Raw genomic sequence first — 21,817 nt, forward strand, 5'->3', positions numbered from 1 at the left:
GAGTCCCGGGATCGAGTCCCGCATCGGGCTCCCTGCTCGGCGGGGAGCCTGCTTCTCCCTCTGACCCTCCCCCCCTCATGTGCTCTCTCTCTCTCTCTCATTCTGTCTCAAATAAATAAATAAAATCTTTAAAGAAAAACAAGAGAAATGAAAAATAAAAACAGAAGGACATAGTATGCCAAAAGGTAAGAGTGCTTTGGGGAAAATTCGAGCAAGCTAAGGAGAAGGACTAGTTAGGGAAGGAGAGGAGCAATGGGTGATTCCATCTGATAAACAGTGGCGAAAGAAAGAAGTACTCTATCAAATAAGACTAGAATGTTTTAAGAAAATAAGGTAGAACTTTAAGAGAATAAAAATTAGGGGACGGTTGGCTCAACAGGTTATGAGTCTCCACATCACTAGTAAATTCAGGAATAGTTTATCACATAAATTTACCATCTGATTCATTTGCTATCAAAGATTTCCACGTGCAAAATATTTTTTTAAATTTTGAACACAAAAAAAATCTGAGGAAGATGCCCAAATTGACAGTAATCAAATAAAATAATCTATACATTCAAGATTCATAATCTAAAACAGTGCATAACTGTACCACAGTGATTAAATTACATGTGAATTAAACTGGCCTCCTTATTGAGTTTGATGCTGGAGTCTCTGGAAACCACATCATTCAAATACACAGAAATACATGTATCCTTAGCTTCAGAGGAGAAAGTAGTCTTTCTGGATTCGGAAAGACCATAAAACAGACAACATCTACTAAAGGGAGATGCGCATTTTAACCACAGACAAACATCCACATTCACATAAGCAGTAGATAAATAATGGTTGCTCAGTGAATACTTTCAGCTATATGCCCTTCAGGAGATTATAATCATATTCATCTTTTAAATCATCGCACCAAGTTCACAGATGAAAGACAGGTACAAGGCTATGTACAGAGGCTTTAGACAAGATGCTGGTGGAGGACCACTTCAAGTTAGTAATCTGTTAATGTATCTGCATTATAACTCCATTCCCAGAGCAGTATTTGTGCTTTACCAACGATGTTCCTGAACAGCAAGATAAAACAGAAATCAGCCTCTGGAAAGAAAATGTTAAGTTATAGTAGATATTTGGGAATTGCTGTTTCGATATAAATAATAACATCAAACTGTCTGCAATATAAACAGACTAATCCATTAAGCTTTTCACAGTTTTTACCTATTGAGGACATCAGCCATTTATGATGTGATATAGGACTAGATACAGGGGGAATAGTGCTGGTAAGTTATCAGAAGCCCCTTCCTCTGTACTCTGAGAAAAGTTTCTCTTCACGATTAGACCACTAAACTTCTCAAGAGCAAAGATTCATTCTTATTTACCTCTGTAGCTCCAGCCCAGAATTCACAACAGCAACTCAATAGACTTTTGTGGAATGAATGCTGCTTGAATCAGTTGGGCGGAAAAGGGATATGGCTTTTCCATTTCTCAGCTGTGGAGACAACTGAAGCATAGACTTTGACCTTTTTCTAGACAAGGATCTAACTTGTTAGACCTAGTCTGGCTCAAGAACCTGGAGATCTCAAATACAAATAAATAGTTCCAATTAAGGCATAAGGATGCTAACTCCGTGTCTGCTGTCTACTGTAGCAAACGATGTTAGAAAGGATCCAACGTTCACTTACACATACAAATGTCTTCCTTCTTCCAAAAAAAAGAACCTAGGGCGCCTGGGTGGCTCAGTTGGTTAAGCGACTGCCTTCGGCTCAGGTCATGATCCTGGAGTCCCGGGATCGAGTCCCGCATCGGGCTCCCTGCTCAGCGGGGAGTCTGCTTCTCCCTCTGACCCTCCTCCCTCTCATGCTCTCTGTCTCTCATTCTCTCTCTCTCTCAAATAAATAAATAAAATCTTTTAAAAAAAAAAAAAAAAAGAACCTAATTTTGTAGATGTACCTTTTTCTTCTCTCCCTCCCATGCTCTGAGCCAGTTGTTGACCACATTTCCCCCAATAAATAACAGTCATAAGCATGTAACAATGTGCATGAGGGAAATTCTACCAGGAGGTTTCTTTACTCTCATAAACAAAAAAACACAGAAAGTCAGCGCTTTTTCATGCCTATGGAAGATGTTGAATTTAGAGATCATCTCTGAAATTGCTACAGTCCTATTGTAATCACAGGGAAACTAGCCTAGGAACTAAGCAAACAGAGAGAACAGAGTGAAGAGAACTACAGAAAACCTGAGCCAGAGCCCTGATCAATTAAAATTAGATTATCTGCCTTTGGATATTTTGTCATTTTTTTTAAACCATATATGATTAAGTGGTAAAAGAGGACACAACAGTCTGTAATATAATCCTATTTATGTAAAAATATTTTTGTACATGACGCTCTAGATGGATATAAACCAATCTTTTAGCAATGGTTGTCTTCAGGGCAAAGGAGGATTATGAAGCGAATATTTGCATTCAGTACTCTGCTATATTACTATTATGAGAATGAAAGATTGAAATGGTTCTGGAGTTTAAATTTTAACTGAAATTTACGTGTATTTTATATCGCATGCATGGCAGGCACTAATTATGTGTTTTCCCCCAGCTTTGAGATATAATTGATACACATCACTGTAATATAAGCTTAAGATGTTTAGCATAATGGTTTGATTTACACACATTATGAAATGATTATTGCAATAAGTTTAGTTAGCATCCACCATCAGTATAGATACAATGCAAAAAGAAAGTAAAAAAAGAAAAACACATTTCCTTGTGATAAGCACCCTTAGGATTTACTCTCTTGACAACTCTCCTATACAGCACACAGTAAAGGTTAACTAGGCGTCATGCCACACATGACAGCACGAGAACCATTCATCTTATAACTGGAAGTTATCTTTTGACCTCCCCCTGTCCTCCAATTCTCCCTCATCCCACCTCTGGTAACTACAAATCTGATCTCTTTTTCTATGAGTTTGTTTTTATTTTGTTTTTGTAGATTCCACATATAAGTGAAGTCATACAGTATTTCTCTCTGTCGGACTTATTTCACTTAGCATAATGTCCTCAAGGTCCATCCATGTTGTTGCAAATGGCAAGATTTCATTCTTTTTTATGGCTAAGTAATATTCCATCGCATCTATCTATCTATCTATATATATATATATACATACACACACACACACTACATCTTCTTTATTGATTTGTCTATCAATGGACACTTGGGTTGTTTCCAAATCTTGGCTTTTGTAAATAATGTTGCTATAAACATAGAGGTGCATGTATCCCTTTAGAATTAGTGTTTTTGTATTCTTTGAGTAAATACCCAGTAGTGTGATTACTGGATCATAAGGTAGTTCTATTTTTCACTTTTTGAGAAACATCCATACTGTTTCCCACAGTGGCTGCACCAGTTTGCATTCCCACCAACAGGGCACAGCGGTTCCTTTTTCTCCACATCTTTGCCAACACCTGTTGTTTCCTGTGTTGCTGATTTTAGCTATTTGACAGGCGTGAGTTGATATCTCGTTGTAGTTTTGATTTGTGTTTCCCTGATGAGTGATGTGAGCATCTTTTCATGTGTCTATTGCCCATTGGTATGATTTCTTTGTAGAAATGTTCATGTTTTCTGCCCATTTTTTTGGATTATTTGGTTTTTGGGTTAAGTTCTTTATATATTTTGGATACTAGCCCTTTATCAGATATGTCATTTGCAAACATCTTTTCCCATTCCGTAGGTTGCCTTTTAGTTTCGCTGACTGTTGTTTGTTGATTGTGCAGAAGCTTTTTATTCTGATGTGCTCCCAACAGTTTATTTTTGTTTTTGTTCCCCTTGCCTCAGGAGACATGTCTAGAAAAAAGTTGCTACAGCTAATGCCAAAGAAGTTACTTTTAACATATCATTAATCAAGCAATAAACAAATGAGGACATATATATGTATCCATATTTATATTTATAAAATTTATTTATTCCCAACCATATCCCAGCCAGGCATCTTGCTGAAGCAAAAATAAAAATTGTGAGTATGGTATTCTTTTTATTAAAAAGTATCCCTACTTCAGTCTTTGGCTCCGGTCTCTTCAGAGTCAGGAATCTACTGCTATGATATTTAAAAGTGTAATATTAATCATTTGATTCTGTATTTTAACGGAAACTTAGGACATGCAAAGCAGTAACATACTTAAAAATGGATGAACAACATCATGTGTTCAAGTTAACTTCACTTTTTTCCAGTGAGTCATTAGCTCAGCCATCTGAGAAACTTACTTTTAATAATGTACAGAACATAATCTATATTACATGAATCACAAGCAAGGTTATTTAACCCTTCATCTTCCCACCACACTATCCCAATTCACTTTAATGAGAAGGAAAGCAAATGAAAAAAAAAAATCAACATGGAAATAAAACTCAACCAGGGTGGACAGAACATTAACTCTTTTAATTTCTGATCTGCCCAAGAACTTGAACAAATGTCTTTAACATGCAGTGCCACTGGGCATATACCAAAATACCAGAAGAATAAGGATATAAAAGAAACATTAAGATCCACTTTTGGAATGTCCAATAAATACTGAAGACTCAAAAAACTCTTGAGAGAATAGTCTTTTAAATGTGTATCTATGAGTTGATACCAATTATATATATATATATATATTATATATATATAATATATATATGTGACAGACTGATATTAACATTGATTGGTTTACAAGAAAGTACACTTTTCAGTCCTTATTCAACTAGATTACTCTGATCTTCATCTGATCTTGTCAACAACATCTTCGAACTACAACACAGAAGTAGTAGGCTGAATAATGGTACCCCACAGACATCCACATCCTAATCCCCAGAATCTGTGAATGTTACGTGGTAGTATGTAGTTCATTTTGAAGATAGAGGATGGGCCACAAACCAAGAATGTAAACTAGAAAAGGCAAGGCAAACAGATTCTTCCCCAGAGCTCCTCTAAGGAATGTAGTTCAGCTGACACCTTCATTGCAGCTCACTGAGATTAATTTTTAGACTTCTGACTTCAAGAACTGTAGGATAATAAATTTATGGTGTCTTAAGCCATCTGGTTTGTGGTAATTTTTTTACAAGCAGCTATAGAAACCTAATACATGTGGTTTCTGTGACCCCTTTCTCCCGGCTTTCCTCATCTCTCAGACCATCTTTCCAGAGCCTTCCAAAGGCTCCTTCTCCTCTTCTTCCTACTGCTTTAATAGTGATATCCCCTCAGGCTCCTCTACTACTTTTATTACATGGACACTCCATAGTAAAGAGCTGAAAAGCAAAGACTTTAGAGTCCAGAGGACATGGATTTGTACCCCAGTGATACCACATGCTAGCTATGTGATCTTTCCAGATACTGTAGTTTTCAGGTCTAGAAATTCCATTTTGTTTCTTCGAATAATTCTTCTAAGTATTTGAATCTTTTATTTCATTGAACATAGTTATAATAAGCTTCTTTATACTTTTGTCTGGTAAGATCATCTCAGGGTTGTTGTTGGTTGTTTTTTCTCTTGAGATTGGATCACATATGCGTGTTTCTTTCCTTGTCAAACAATTGTGGATTGTATCCTGTCTTTTAATGCTGTTAAGATTCTGGATTCTGGGCACCTGGGTGGTTCAGTAGGTTGAGCATCTGCCTTCCACCCAGGTCATGATCCCGGGGTCCTGGGACTGAGTCCTACATCGGTCTCCCTGCTCAGCGGGAGTCTGCTTCTCCCTCTACCCTTCCCCCCTGCTCATGATCTCTCTCTCTCTCCCCCCTCACTCTCTCTCTCTCTTTCTCAAATAAATGAATAAAATCTTTAAAAAAAAAAGATTCTGGATTCTGCTATATACTTCTGAAGAATGTGGAGGGATTTGTTTTAACAGATAATTAACTTGGTGAAACTAATACTGTAAGATGCTGGGTGGCAGCACAAATCTCAGTCCAGTATTGTCCTTAGCAATGGCATTTGAATTGACATCTGCCCCCCACACATGGTTTACGTACCCGCAAGAGGCTAGGCAGTTTATACACAGAATTTAGGGGTCCCCATCTCTGGATTTCTCTTTTTCAGGATGATTCCTTGACTTTCCCAAGGCCCCGAATTCTGTCTCCAGGGAGACGATGGGTATTCTCTCAGAGTCTGAGCTGCCACATAGCATTGACTTTAGTCCACCGTCAGGCTAAAAGCCTTAAAAATGAGGAAACTCATCCACATCGATCCCATTTTCCAAGTCTGACTCCTCTCCAGAATCTGCCTGCTTTTGTCCAACCCTCCAGAGCGTGCAGGTATTTAGGAAGTTTGCTGTTATTTGTTTTGATTTTAAGATTTGGCCCAAACTTTACAGTTCTTCCTCCAGAAGAGTCAGGTCTGGTAGGAGCTTGTGCAAGCAAAGCCAGGCAAAAAATCCCGAGAATAATGGTAACAGCCGTTGCGTCTCCTGGGTGCAGGGGTTGGCTGGCACACATTAGTTACATTAAGTTATGAGAGTCTCACATCAACACTATCAGGGAGATATTACGATTTCTCTTTATAAATGAAAAACTGAGGGAGAGAAAGATTAAGCAGCTTTCCTAAGATTACCAAGAATTGAACTCGATGAGTTTGTTCCAGAATCCACGTGCTTCACACCGCTCTGAAATCTGCACAGGTCTTCTTGACCTGCTTCATCTGCTGCTCTTGTATTTATATAAAATGATCTTAAATGCAATCACATGCCTGAGATTGGTGCTTCGCTGTTTGATAAAGGTGCTTTTAGAAACTCATTTATGGTGCTTCAGTGTTTAAAAAATGTATTTGTAAAAGACTCGCTTACCAGTAAATTTAGCCAGGGGCTTTCTTGATGCGTTGACATTCTGAGTACATGCTTCAAAAAGGCAGAGGTTTTATTAGAAGAATGACACAGCTGTATTAATAATACTCTGCCTTCTAGAACTTCATTTCTCATAAAAACTGGACATGTCTGAGTCTGATGTATATTTTTATTGATAATTAAATCACTGTAGTATCTTGTACCTTTAATTACAAACAGTATATAATTTAAAAATATGAAACAGTCTTAGGATCTCATATAAAATAATAAACCATTTTAGTAAATTGAGACATAAAAACCACTTTAAGAATATCTCTGGATATGTTAGGCACTGTCCTCCTATCAAGTATGGTTTTCTATTAGAATTCTAAAAACATAGCCTAATGAGATCAAATTATTCTTTGGAGAAAAATTTAAAATAATTTTTATATTAATACTTTTAGTATTATTTCTACTTGTCTTAGAAATGATTGGAAAAAGTCCAAAGAAAATTCAAAGGAATGACAAGTTCCACATACCCAAGCCCTTCGTTGTGCTTATGCTATAAGTGTATATACTTACATGGTAATACACACCAAACTGTAATTATTTTTCTATACCTGCATTAGACTGTGGACCCACTAATGACAAAAATCACTTATTATTCATCTTTCTATCCAAAGACCCTTCTAAAGTATATCTTATAAATGTTCAAAAAGTTTATATTAAATAAATGAATGATGAGAACTGAATGACTTTATTCCTAATATTTTACATTCTGAATGTTATAGATATTTAAAGTATTATTGTAATTTAAATTATAGTAAACTACCAATTACCTACAATATGAGGAAAATAGGACATAAATTAATTAATGATACCAATCATAATCACCTAAATTATAAATTTCAACCTACTTCCCCAAAGAGCAGGATAGAAGGGGCAAATACTGGTTTAATATTAGGTAATTTTTCTTGGTTCAAGCTATAAAATTCAAACAACAAGGAACCAATAGAGTCAAGTGGACACAAGGCAAATCCAAGAGATAGGGTCTTATAATTCTTTCAGAAACAACTAAACCAAAAGACAAAAAGGCCAGTCAATGTTACAAATTTAAAACACAGTCTCCTAAACACAATATACAAGTAAGCCACTTGGTACACTCATGGCATTAAAAAAAAAAAAAGGCAATGCCTTTTCAACAAATGATAATTATTAAAATTATTTGAAAAAGTAAGACTTTTCAATAAACTGCACGGACTTCAAAAACAAAGTTCTTTCCACTACACTATGTGCCCTCTCACTTCATAATGTGCTCCTATGAAATGGAATCCTTAAACTAGACCTTAAAAAAAAATACAACCATGTGGAGAAAGTGTTCATCCAAAAGGTCTGTGAATTAACATAAATATAGTAAAACAGCCCAAATGATAAGATCACCTAAATCATTAAACTTTATTCAATACAACAGTGACTCTATAGTTTAACATAATTATGCCATCGTTAAACTGGCAGAACCATGATCTCACTGATATGAGAGATCTGAGAAACAAAACAGAGGATCATAGGGGAAAGGAGAGAAAAATGAAACAAGACGAAACCAGAGAGGGAGACAAACCATAAGAGACTCTTAATCTCAGGAAACAAACTGAGGGTTCCTGGAGTGGTGGGGGGTGGGAGGGATGGGGTGGCTGGGTGATAGACACTGGGGAGGGTATGTGCTATGGTGAGTACGGTGAATTGTGCAAGACTGTTGAATCACAGACCTGTACCCCTGAAACAAATAGTACATTATATGTTGTTAAAAAAAAAAAAAAAAACTGGCAGAACCATGTGCCAGAAGTAAGGTGGGATGCTGGAGGAAGGAGGACAGAGAACTGGACCCGCCAAGATGGCAGAGGAGGACTACGCCAAGGCCAGGGAAAAGGCAGTCAGAAATCAGTAACAGTCCTACCAATGGAACATACAGGGATGAGAAAAAAAGTAGAATAATAATAATGGCCCCTGTTAAATATATGCTATATGAGCAATAGACTACATGTGTCATCACCAAACCTGATGATAAAGACTTACCTTCCCCAAAGCCACAGAGCGAATACACAGCAGCGCAGGTATTCTAAAATATTTCTCTAATTCTACAAAGCCCTGCTATTGGCCCTGTGCTATCTAACCAGCAATCAGAAGAGTGAGAAGAGAAGACAGATGTGGGTTCACAAACAGACAAGTTACACAGAACCACATAAACCCAGGGAGAGGACAGGAGTAACAGAAGCAAGGATGCCCATGTACAGAAGCCCAGGCGAAATTCACCCCAAGGGACGGGCACTGCTCCAGTGGTCATTTTCTCCTTGTTGTACGTGTATTATCTCCACCCTCAAAATTCTAAAGGCTCTAAGAGCAGCTACTCAGATAAATGGGTCTTAGCCTCTAATATTGATATGCTTCGAATAAGAATAAAATCTAAATGATATTCAATGGATATATACATATGATCTAGATCTGTCTTACTATACCTTTTTTTAATTAAGCAGATATTTTAGAAAATCCCTTTAGATAAAATCCTTCAGAATGCTTTTGTGCCACTAACATATTAGTTATTTTACTAATGGTCACAATAAGCAACTTTATGGAATCAAAACTTCATAAATTAGGTAATATTTTTCCTTGTTTCATCTTACACATATCTTGTTGTTATCAGTAATTTTCTTGACTTGTTTTGGCACAAGTGATGCTGGGAATTTCTCGCCACTTTCCTAAAGCTTTATGAAAACCATGCATTTCTTCAGAGACCCAAGAACATGAGCAAAACGGGTTAACCACAAAAAGAAAAGGCACAGTTCTAGATGGAATTTTTTTCCTTATCATCATCAAGTGTGTTCATATTGTTAATGTGCATATGACAACATTTTGGACATTAAATAGTATTATGCAATTTACTGAATTACACAAAGAATTTAGAAAGAATTACTTTTTTAAAAAAGGACAAGGCTTTGTAAATAAAGTTGATTATGAATGAGTTAGGGAATCGGGTAATACATGAGGTTCTTTTCGATACACTGGTGATTTGTAAGGGAAAAAAAATGATTTCATGAAAACCGGCATTACTCTGTTGATATACTTCCTCCTAGTAAAAGTGGATCTTTCTTTAAGCAAATCTACTGTCCACAGTTTATTAAGTTGGAGATGACAATTTGCTTGACATATGTCAAGGTTGCCATAGGTTCCTATAATGAATTCAAAGCAGAACTAGTTAGTTATGAGGGTATGGATACCTAATAAAGTCCAAAAGACTTGACTCCTACAAGTGCCAAAAGCATCCACTATAGCATATAATCAGACATGCTACTTAGCCAGCTTACACTATTACCATTAAGATGGTTGCTAAGGTGGAGAACTTCTCTCCTTCTTGGTAAATGGTCATGGCACCAAATCCCAAGTGTTCCCTAACTCTGACCACCCCAGGGCTACTCCAGGATACCCCCACATCCCTGGGACCAGCCCCAAATCTCTCCAGAACTTAGCCTCTAGCATTATAGCTGAGATCCACTCTGATTAATTGACACCTGTGCCAAAGTTGTTCAGTATTTTGAGTATCATTTCAGGGTATAATCAAAACTCCTCTGTGATCTAGGAGAGTATCTTTCCTTCTCCAAAATATAGAATCCCCTTGAGCTACTGGACAGCGGTTTCCTCTTAAAAGTTACTCATCTAAAAGTGACATTCAGCTTAATGAAAGATGTCCCTTCCCTGTAGTTGAGATTCTTCTCAACTTACATTTTCTAATTAATGCCTTACGGTAGCTATGCTGAGCTTTAAAACATGGTGTTCCACACATCACATAAACTGCCACTTTAGAAACAGACAGAAACCTGTAGATGGGGACCAATTCAAAATAAAATATAGCTAAATAAGAATATTAGGGAGAGGATGCAGAAATTCTAATAAATATCTTAAAAGCATAACTCCTAAAATCGTATTTCTAACACTTCCTAGACACACAGAAAATTTAGAGCTTGCCTAGGTCAACCCCATGATTTTAGAGGGATAAAACATCTTTTCAAAGACACTAAATTTAGAAAAATTAGCTTAGCAATATAAAAATTAAATTTATGTCCACTTCATCCATAAGCTGGTATCTACAAAGTAAAATGACAATACATACTTTCCTGGATGCTTAGGCAAAAGAAAATGATTTTTCCTTGTAAAAACAGATTTGAATTTCAAAGCTGACATGCCTCAGTAATGTTTAAAAATCAGAAGAGGTTATTCCAGGTAGAAACACGACTAGTTGAACTGAGAAATGTTTTATTTCTATTTAAGCCTATTCTAAAAGCTTTGCATTAAAGAACAGAAATTTTTTAAAAAAAACATTTTATATAGTTTAATACAGTAATTTCAAACTTTTTGTAACCAAAAATCAACTTGAAAAGTTAAAACACATATATTTGGATCTTTCATAAAAGAAGTTGTTATTCTAATATCAAATAAAAGTCACTAAAGTTTCTCCTTGATACTTACTAGTGTACTATTAACATTTAAAATGAATTTAGAATTAATGCAGAAACCAATTAAATTTTGTGTGAAACTAAATCTTTCAAAATTACAAGGCTAATGAAAATACGTTACATCCTAATTGATCACTCATTTTCTGTGGAACTACGTGTTATTTTTCAATGCTCTTACTTATCGAAACTGGAAAAATGATTAAAAACCATAACAGTAAAACATAGAGCAATAATGGTAAGAGAAAATTTTAAGTTTCATTTAAAATGTACACTACAGTAATTATAGTACAAAAAATAAGCAAACAAAAGAAACCAAAATTTGGCCATCCATCCTCTGCTTAATTCTAAACCTTAATGAATTGGTTAAGAACAAAAGTAGCCCAGAAATCAGTCATATCAAGTTATAGCATGGAAAAAATTTAGATTACCAAATCAGATTTCAAAGAAAAATGTCGTCATTAGGGGACAGAATAAGAATTTCAATCTTCAGAAGAAAACTCTCAGATGTTTGCAAAACTATAAATGATTAAAGCCATATTGCCATAATTTTATTACTTAAAATACATGAGTGCCATGAAATTTTACTTGCCATAAAGAAGCTTAGAACATAGTCACATGGTTAGAGGCATTTGAAAATGAAATAAAGGTTAATGACAAATAGCCATGCATAAAGCAATTAATTAAAATAGTAACAATAACAGCTCTGAAAACGTAAGAAAACACACAAATTGCTCCAAGAAAGATTCTGTTTTAAACCACAGACGTAAGCATGAGGTTCCATGACACACATCACCTTGAGGCTGGATTTTTTTTTTTTTTAAGTTCTTTAAGATATCACAGGTCTGCTGGACAAAGCAGAAAGTCAAACTTAAGGAAATCACAAGTAAAATGCATTGACTTAATTTCAGCAAAAAGAAAACCTCCAACACCTATGAACGAAACCATTCATACAAGTCAATGAGTTCATTAAAATACTACAAGTATACATAAATTAAGTACTTGCCCCTTCTGACTTCTCCACCGTGTTAGCCAGCATTTCCTGCAGGGCCCGGACAGAGAGAGACTGTTCCAGCACAAAGGTGCAGATGGAGAGGTCTGGGGGAACATTCTGTGTGGAAAAAGGAAAAGATACCATCATTGCTGCTGCCACCACCACCATCATCAAGCAACCAGGCCCAATTTACCTTATTATATATCAGTTTCATTCATAGAAAAAAAAGAGTACTTGTCAATTCTCTAATAGCATCTCCTAAATCATCAAAATACATTATCTATTCCGCTCACACGTTTTAATCCATTTTTGAATTTATGGATAACAATAGCTAACCATTTATTGAGTGCCTACTCTCCTAGGCATTGCACTCCGAACTTTATCAGTACCTCCTGTGGTTGTCTATAAGGATTATTACTATCATTGTGCAGACAAGAAAACAGAGAAGTTAGGTTACTTTCCCAAAGTCACAATAACTAAATTTTTCAAGGCAGTATTAAAAAGCCAGATTTCTTGGACTCTCAAGCATTCAGTTCTAATCTACCATGCAGCCAGCTCATTAAAAAATATAAAGAATAGAAAAATACTTGCCTCAAACTAATATTGAAGTTAATAAATAGAAAATTGAATTGGTACAAAAAAGCCTTTTACACAGGCTTCTCTTCATCCAGAAAGAAAACAATTACTTTGTTTTACTCAAGTAGGATACATATTTGGCCTCTAATTTGAGTTGTGGCAATATGATTTTCTGCTCTGTCCTGAGATGGATGGATGGATGGATGGATGGATGGATGGATGGATGGATGGGTGTATGTATGTATTATTTTTCTCAATCATACTTTTCCCTTCCTCTTTCCTTCCTTTGAAACTTCCACTCCAATCAATAACCCCATAAATTCTGAAAATCCCAAAAGGTAACTATCAAGGTGGTGAAGGAAACAGGGTAAGAACTACCTGGTGAGTTAGAACTACCCCAATCAGGAACAAGTACATTATCATGCATGCAGGCTTTTGCTTTCGATAAGCAGGATCCAGCAGGCAATCCAACTGGGTCTGGGAAGATGCTCAAAGGAGGATTTTCTTAACAGAAGAACATTATAAATACATTAAACACTAAATGTAAGTGAGACAATATCGTCTTCATAAAAAGAACATTAGGAGGATAAATTTGATAACCTGATATAATGTATCAAAATTACAATTTTCAATGTTTAAGTATTTATTAAATTGAACCACTACCACTAGAATGATTCTTATCAGCAGACAATGATGCTTTGTGGTTTCAAGGCAAGATGAAGAGCTAGGGTTCCAGAATTAAAATTCTTTTTTTTTTTTAAAGATTTTATTTTATTTATTTGACAGAGAGAGAGAGACAGCTAGAAAGGGAACACACAAGCAGGGGTAGTGGGAGAGGGAGAAGCAGGCTCCTGGCCGAGCAGGGAGCCCGATGCGGGGCTCGATCCCAGGACCCTGGGATCATGACCTGAGCCGAAGGCAGACGCTTAACAACTGAGCCACCCAGGCGCCCCCAGAATTAAAATTCTTTTGTGGAGGAAAGAAACATGTCATCTTGGCCACTGGGGTTACTCATACCCCACAAACTTTCCTGGCACTCATGTTTTGTTCTGCTTTGTTTTATTTTTTAAATGAACTTTCCCTCGCTGGAATCCTCCATCCTCTTGTCATGGGCTTCTGTGACCCCAGCCAAATGTCTTTCCATTCCTCCTCAGACTATCTCAGCTAGTCGTCAAAACAAACTCCCAGATCTGGGCACAGCTACTGCCTTCATAATCTGCAGTCAGCCAGACAAGAGCTTTCTTTCCAAAATCCTCAGATAGAGGACTGGAAGCTAGGAAAGAACCTCTCTTCTACTTTGACATTTAGGAGTAAATTCTTTTAAATTTAATTTTCTCAGTTCTAACTATATTAATTACAATTTATCAAATCAAGACAAATGCTACGGGGTAAAAAATCTGATATTCAAAGCATTTATTCTGATCTTATCCATTTAAAATGTGAGGGTTTGGAAGCTATACTCAAACAGTGCTAGTAGAATCCTATATTATGAAATGGTATGCTAGTGAACCAATTTCTCAAAAAAAAAAAATACCTTGATTTGTAGCATTTGCCCATTTCTGTGACAAAAATAATAACTGCTGATTTCAACGTCAAAGTTTACACATCAGCTCACAAAATTCCTAAATATGTAACACATAGCTCTCAGGAATCTATGAGAACTGTTCCCAGGGCACCACCAGACTGATTTCAGACCTTTATCGATTAATTACTTCAGAATGACTATAATGTAACAGTTAAGAACTTGGATTCTATAAACAGTTACCTAAGCAATAATCCTGGCCTCACCACTTAATACCTGCTAACTTTTCTTATTTTTGGTTTCCTTCCCTGGAAAATGACATAGTAATTATAATAACTATACCATCCCCGTAGAGAAACATAAATGAGATAATGTAAGTCAAGAGCTTATCACAGTGTCAAGAACATAACAAGAACTCAAAATAAGGGAGCCACTAACCTTAGTTTTGTATATTGTCATTTCTTTCTTTGGCAACTAATGAAATACCACTCATTTTTTTTAAACTGATTCTTAAATGGACTCTACTTTGGAGAAATAGTGTTTGAAAACACAAATCAATAATTATGCCCCTGTTCATAATATCCAAAATGTTCTAGTATTTTCAAGAAAAGGTCATTTTTGGTAAAGTTTATATCCTGGATGTATTTCAATTGTTTCATGCTTCACTTTGCTCAAAATGTTAAAATATGGATCACTATACCAGCTTGCATTTATTTTAAAGATCCTTGAAAACCACATGGATTTGGAATGAATTAATCCTGCCACACCAATTTCATTTTGCCACAGACTGATATGCCTGTTACAAGATATTCTTCCAGACAGTGGGAGTTAGCAAGAGTAAACAAACAATCCACAGAGGCAACTCTCTGTCCGTCAGAGACTCAACGCACTTTCTTTTGACCCATCCTTCTTCTCCCTCTCACTTTGCCCTTCTCCTCCTCAAAATACACACAGATGTAATAGAAAAGCTGAGCAGGAAGAAAATGTTGTTTACCCCTTTTAGGAAAATATGAAACAATACATCAGAGCTCTCTAGGATCATCTGTTTTGTTTTGCTCTAAAGGAAAAGAGTCTGGTTATTTTAGGCAACAGAATCATTACCCTAACTTGTGACCTTTTACAGTGAACTACCAAAAGTATTCCTTAATTTAGGTGAGTGTTTCTTCAAATAACCTTGAACATTTTACAGCTAAACCATACTATGGCATTTATGTTAAGCCTCTGTTCCCACTTCCCAGAAATAAAGTTTAGTCAGGGGAAAATAAAGGGTCTCATTCATTCATTAAAGACCAACTAAATGGCCAAAAATCAAAATGACTTCTAACACCAGGCACAAGAAATAAAGTGTAACATTCTATAAACCTCTGGAGTGAGAGCTCGAACTCACAAACAACTGCAAGCTATCATCTTGTCCTTCATCATTCATTTTTTCAATCAAGTCTTACTATAACTGAGAAATTTAAGTTTTCCAACTTCAATATGAAAACACGTTGCTTGCCCTTACAATGAGTGTCAATTGTAAAAGCAACCCTTAGGTCGTATGCTTTACATTACTGAGTGCTTCAAAACAGACCCCGTCATAATGTAAAAGAAATACAGCACAGCATGTATGCCTATCTGCTTCTTATACATTATACATGACGTTTATTTTCCTGAAAAATTAAGTCAGAGAAAGTGCTTCTGTCTAAATGTCTACCTAGGCTGCCCAGAACAGTACCCAAAGCAAGCAGACAAAAGGTTAGTCATACTCTTCATGTGGATACAACCCCAATGTTATCGAGACGTGTACTTTCACGAGAATAAGAAACCTTAAGCTAGCAGCCTGGCTATGTACCTTTCCTTCCGTTTAAAATACATACTGGTCATTGTTCTCCTCTGCCTGACAATCACCTAGACTTATGGGGGAAAAAATTCTCAAGAAGAACCACACACCGCATCTGGCTTTGTTCACACTGGAGAGACTGTATGAAATCAGTTAGGTTTCCAACTGAGATATCCATCAAACCATTTGGCTTCCAAGGATATATCTGCCTAATCCACTTAAAAACCTATTGAAACATGCCATTACCTTAACTGAACTGCAACTGATAATTTGGGACTACATAAGTCACAGATCATCTCTCTTGTTATTACGTATAAAAACTGCATAGTAACCAACCACTCTATTTTAGCATCCTCATACCTTTGCTCATGTTTTTCCTCCTTTAGCCTACAATATCCATTTCCAGGTCACCCCCTATGGAAAATACTTCATGTTTTTGAATCACACATAAATAAAAACATTTTCCTTATTGAAAATTCAAATAATATCGAAAAACTGAAAACCCTCTTTCCAAATTTAATTATATTTATTCTCCCTTAACGTCCCTCCCAGGCATCACCAATTGGAGTTTGATGACCTTTGGACGTGCACCTTTTCAGGTCTTTTTCTATGCATTTACATACATATGCTCATATACAAGTATACAGAATGGCTTTTCCCATTCATGGGCTCACTTTGTAAAAATTACATATTTTAAATTATTAATACATTTTAGATATCATTTTTTTAGAGATCATTATCTATTAGGAGATCTATATCTACCTCATTCTTCATGACTACTAGAGAATCTAGATATACCATATTCCTCCTAAAGATTGGTTCACGTTCTCTGCCATATAACACTGCTATTCAACTCGGACCCTCACCTTCCCAACCACCATTACCAGTCTAAAGTGGTGGCTTACAAAAGAAGGTGGCTTACAAAAAAAAAAAAAAAAAATTGGTGGCTTACACCACCAAATTCAGAGACAGAGAGTTGCCTCTGTGGATTGTTTCACTGTTTCCTTGAGTTGACCTCCATTTCTGAGTCCATCTATTGCTGGAAAAATAAGCAAATCTGCACAGAGGGATATAGGTAGTTACAGCCCTGATGACATATCTCTACTTTTGTTTCTGTTTTAGCAGTCCTGGATTTCTAATTCAAAGACAAGTTAATTTACCTTTTTACAGTGTCTTTTAAATGTGCTCCACATAACCTATAGGGTAACTCAGACATCTCAAAATATATTTTGAAAATTAATGGGGTATTCAATCTTGATAATTTGACAGCATAGGAAAATGAATAAGTCACTGCATCAGAGGACATAGGATTCAGATCCAGTGCATAACTATCCAAGGGATTTCAGGTAAATCAGTCTGAGCTTTCCCATCTGTTAAGTGGCAAAATACTTAACATATTTCAAAGAATTGTTTCTGAGGTTCAAATAAGAAAATCAATGCATTATAAACCAAAAAATTGCCAATAAAATATGATTTTATCTGCCGAATTTAAGAAAAACCTAAATCAGATAGAAAGCTCAGAATCACAGAGATGTAAATTAAGAGAAGAGCTACTCTTCTATGAAGAAATGTGAAGACAGTATATTTTAGAGTGGAGCAGATGGTCTGAGATTGAGACAGATTTGTTTTTGCTCAGCCACCCATCTGCTGAGTGGCCTTTGGCAAGGCACTATAACCACGGAGGGTCAACTTCTCCATGAACTATGGAGGTACCAAACTGTATCTTCTCCAAAAAATGAAGTTTTGTGTTTTTTGTTTTAAGTTGCCAAGTAGAAACATGAACCAGACAAAAATTTCACCTACCAGATGGGGAATAATATTCTTTAAAAACATATATTTATATTCTGCCATTCCAATAAAATTATGGTGTTGTATCCCATTCACTTACATGAAATACTGTAAAAAGAAATATCAAGCAGGATATAAGAAAAATCTTAGTTGACTTCTCCCTCTTTACAGGTCTTCAGAACTCCAATGATAACACTTCACCATATTCCCAGCCTGACAATGTGGTTATTACAAGACCTTCACACTTTTCCAAGGGAGTTCACAGTTCTGGGTAGTTGGTTTTTTGTTTTGTTTTGTTTTTTGTTTTTGTCATATTCTTTATCCCTTCATCCCACTTTGCACCAAAGGTTAATAAGAAATTGCCTTGGAGAAAGAAATACTTATCCTATATAAACTACTTCTCTTAGATCAGCTTTTTGATACAAGGCTAAATGTAATTATAACAGATGAAACTGATATGTCTGGGTTCCACCAGGTCTAAAGCCTTTGAATCTCTTAAAAAAAAACAACAAAACTCAAGTCATTCCACCTGGCATTCTTGACAACACAGGTCCAGGTGGGGAAGGATCTATTAGCAGGTTTAAATGACTAGTAATTAGTGTAAATCACCACTACACACAGCCATAACTCTGTCAATTCAGCAGTTCATTAGGAAAATCCCAAAAGAATTAGTAGGGTTTCTCAGGATTTGCTCAGTGTTCATTTTGCCCATTGGCGCACATCTTTTTATACAATGTATAAACATAATATTAAGTAGATACACCAACCTATCTTATTTTTACAAGTATTTTAACATTCACATGACTCAAATGTGTCAATGCAAATCTAGAGGTACACTAGTTTCACATTCCATCACGCATCACCTCTCCCATTCGAATATCACCACAGGAATATTATCTCAGGTCAAGTCTGTTCACACACCTTGAGTTGGAGCCACTGTTGGTGAGAACACAAGTACATGATATTTTGAAAGCAAAACACTCAAAATAAAACCAGAGGAGAGACTTCTGCCATCAATTAAGCCTCAATATGTAGGTATCTTAAAAATCACACATGCTACTAATGGTTCACTGTATCTAGCCCCCTGCTTCTAAACACTGCTAAGTCAAACCTATCTATCAGTCACAATTTTGATAACAGCCTAACTCTCCAGACTCTAGGTAATGGCCTATTTATGTAATTTGCATTTAAAACACATCATTTCTAGTCCTTAAGTACATCATGACGATGTTCTAGGAATGTGGGCTCCAAATTTAAAAAAATCTATTTTTTTAAAAGATTTTATTTATTTATTTGTCAGAGAGAGAGAGAGCACAAGCAGGGGGAGTGGCAGGCAGAGGCAGAGGGAGAAGCAGGCTCCCCATTGACCAAGGAGCCTGATGTGGGACTTGATCCCAGGACCCTGGGATCATGACCTGAGCTGAAGGCAGATGCTTAACTGACTGCGCCACCCAGGCAACCCTTAAAAAAATCTATTTAAAAAAGTTAAAGTCTCACCACCAAATTCAGAGAGTTTAGAGCTACTTGTGTGAATATATATGTAAATGGATGGATACACAAACCACAAGAACAAATAAATTAGTGCAAATGGTGGAACCACTGCTGTAGTTCAAGTCACCACAAATTATTTTGGAGCAAAGTTTCACTCTACTCAAAAGAGATTTTTTAAGAGTTAGCAAAATACACACATGTTCATTACTTATGCAGCAAGGAACTGGCATCGTCGTGACCGTAAGTAGACACTGGTAACTAAGACAAAAATACTGTGTGGCCCAAATATTTGCTGAATCAGTGACCTCTCAGCCTTGCTCCTTGTTAAGATCCCAGTGAAGCAAAGATAGTGCTCAACTTTGGTAGATCCTACAGTGAAAATTTCTAATGATCAACAGTACCGTCTCCAGGAAGTTTTGTGAAAAGGAGATTTAGGTAGAATCTATTCACAGGCTCATTGCTTGAAAGTACTTGGGGGAAAAAATAAATTTTACCATAGCCAGGTCAACCTAATTATCTGACCTTTTCCTACAGTAATCATAGTCCCTGGTCTCATAATCTGCTTAAAGAAAAGGGAAGAATTCACACAAACTTGTGAAAAGGCCAATCAACAGATTCTGAAATTACCTAGCGATCCACAGTAAGTCAGGAGAAGAAGAAGAAAAAAAAAACGAGCATTATGGCTTCCAAATCAAGTTATGTAGAAATAAGATGATGTCTGCACATTTAATTAATCATGTAATAGAGTACAGATTTATTCAGGCATAATCCTACAAATCCAACCATCTCACCCTTTGTAGGTATCTCACTCTGTGAAAATGTGCTGGATGATTTCATCTAAATTAATTTAAAATGCCAAGAGCTAAATTAATTGCTTAGTATCAGTCTGAACAAATCAAGCTACAATCAACTCAGTAACATCACTTGGAACCTCAAAACTAGAACTCCAAGTAGACTCAAATTGAGACATTCAGCACCAGGGAATTCTTACTAGGAATTCCGCTAGCATGGAATTTCTATGCTATGTAGAAACAATTATGTAGATAATAATGGCTATATCACTTTTTAGGTGTTCTTTGCATGCTAGGTCCTAATTCTCATCACAACCCTACAAGAGAAGCAGTATTATCCCCACTTCAGAAATGGGTATATTGGTGAGTCAGGAAATTCAATGACTTGATCTAAGCCAGAAACTAGTAACAGGCATATCTGCTTCACCTAAAACCCATACCACATTGCCACTCTCAAGGTAATATCAGCCTGCTACTTGGCTGTTTTGTTTTTCCATCCATTTGTGGTATTACTTACTACTGATAACTTAAACCTAACATTACAGTGTTCATGCTCTAAAAAGAGCTCACAAACAGAAAGAGTCATGATAACCCAAACTCTAGGATTTGTGCTTGAGGGACATTTTAAAAGCTCATAACCTGGTGTGAGTCCCTCTGGGAATGTATTAGCAGGAATAAAAGTGTAGTAAGGCATTAAAATAATCATCCTTTCTAGATGGATGCCTTGTGGGTGTATTTGGATATAGGGACCTTTTCCTTGACCGAAGAAGAGAATCACCACTTTGGTAGGAGATAGTTATTTTCTGGCTGATGAGAAAAGTATACAGTGGAATTAAAAAACTAAGACACTTCAGGTAAGTAACACAGAATTGAAACTGAAACTGTTTTGGTGAAATTTAACCCTGACATAATGTTAGGTGGCCTGGACGTACTTCAGAGTTCAATTAATCCATATAAACTATAAACATACAGCTGAAGATAACAAATACAGTTTGGATAACCAAAAATTCCATCTTGCCTAATTTTGGCTCAGAAGGGGTAGGTAACACAAAGGTCAACACAAAGGTAACACCAAGAAATTAGAGGATATTTTAGGAAGATGACTCTAGCAGCTGGGTACATGATAAATTAGAGCCACAGTATGACACTTTTTGGTATTCAAGAATCAATTCAAAGAAGATAAAAAGGTTGATGAGCTACATTAAAAAAAATTATGGGGACTTCCTCTTATGGCTGAGTGTGGATGTTGGCTAATCTTCCCCCTAAAAAGCAAGGTGGATAAAATTGACAAAAATAAGCTTTCAAAGCTGTGGAACTTCACCAACGGCGTTAAAAAATATGTGTGACAAACTTTCTTATTAGAAAACTGCTGAACTTCAGAAAGGAACACTAAGAGTTGACGGTGTTATGTCTCAAGGCTTCTCCCATCTGCCCCCAGCTCAGCTGCTGTAGAGATTCTGCCAGAGTGTGGCATGGGGTAATTTGTGAGGACCAGAAGCTGTACCACATCATGGAAGGGAGCTCACTTAATGTGGAGTAGATCCTATGCATCATGCATACTACC

At 36.4% G+C, this 21,817-nt stretch overlaps 1 protein-coding gene across 1 annotated transcript in view; it reads right to left on the minus strand.

Annotated features, from left to right (window-relative positions):
• Positions 1-21,817, minus strand: part of RYR2 (ryanodine receptor 2) — a 547,432-nt gene that overhangs the window by 459,858 nt on the left and 65,757 nt on the right. Inside the window, exon 3 of the mRNA XM_021696142.1 lies at positions 12,276-12,380. Coding sequence (XP_021551817.1) covers positions 12,276-12,380 — 105 coding nt within the window. The remainder of the gene's footprint in view (positions 1-12,275; positions 12,381-21,817) is intronic.

The sequence above is a fragment of the Neomonachus schauinslandi genome, chromosome 6, assembly GCF_002201575.2.
Source record: "Neomonachus schauinslandi chromosome 6, ASM220157v2, whole genome shotgun sequence".
In the NCBI taxonomy this organism is placed as follows: domain Eukaryota; kingdom Metazoa; phylum Chordata; class Mammalia; order Carnivora; family Phocidae; genus Neomonachus; species Neomonachus schauinslandi.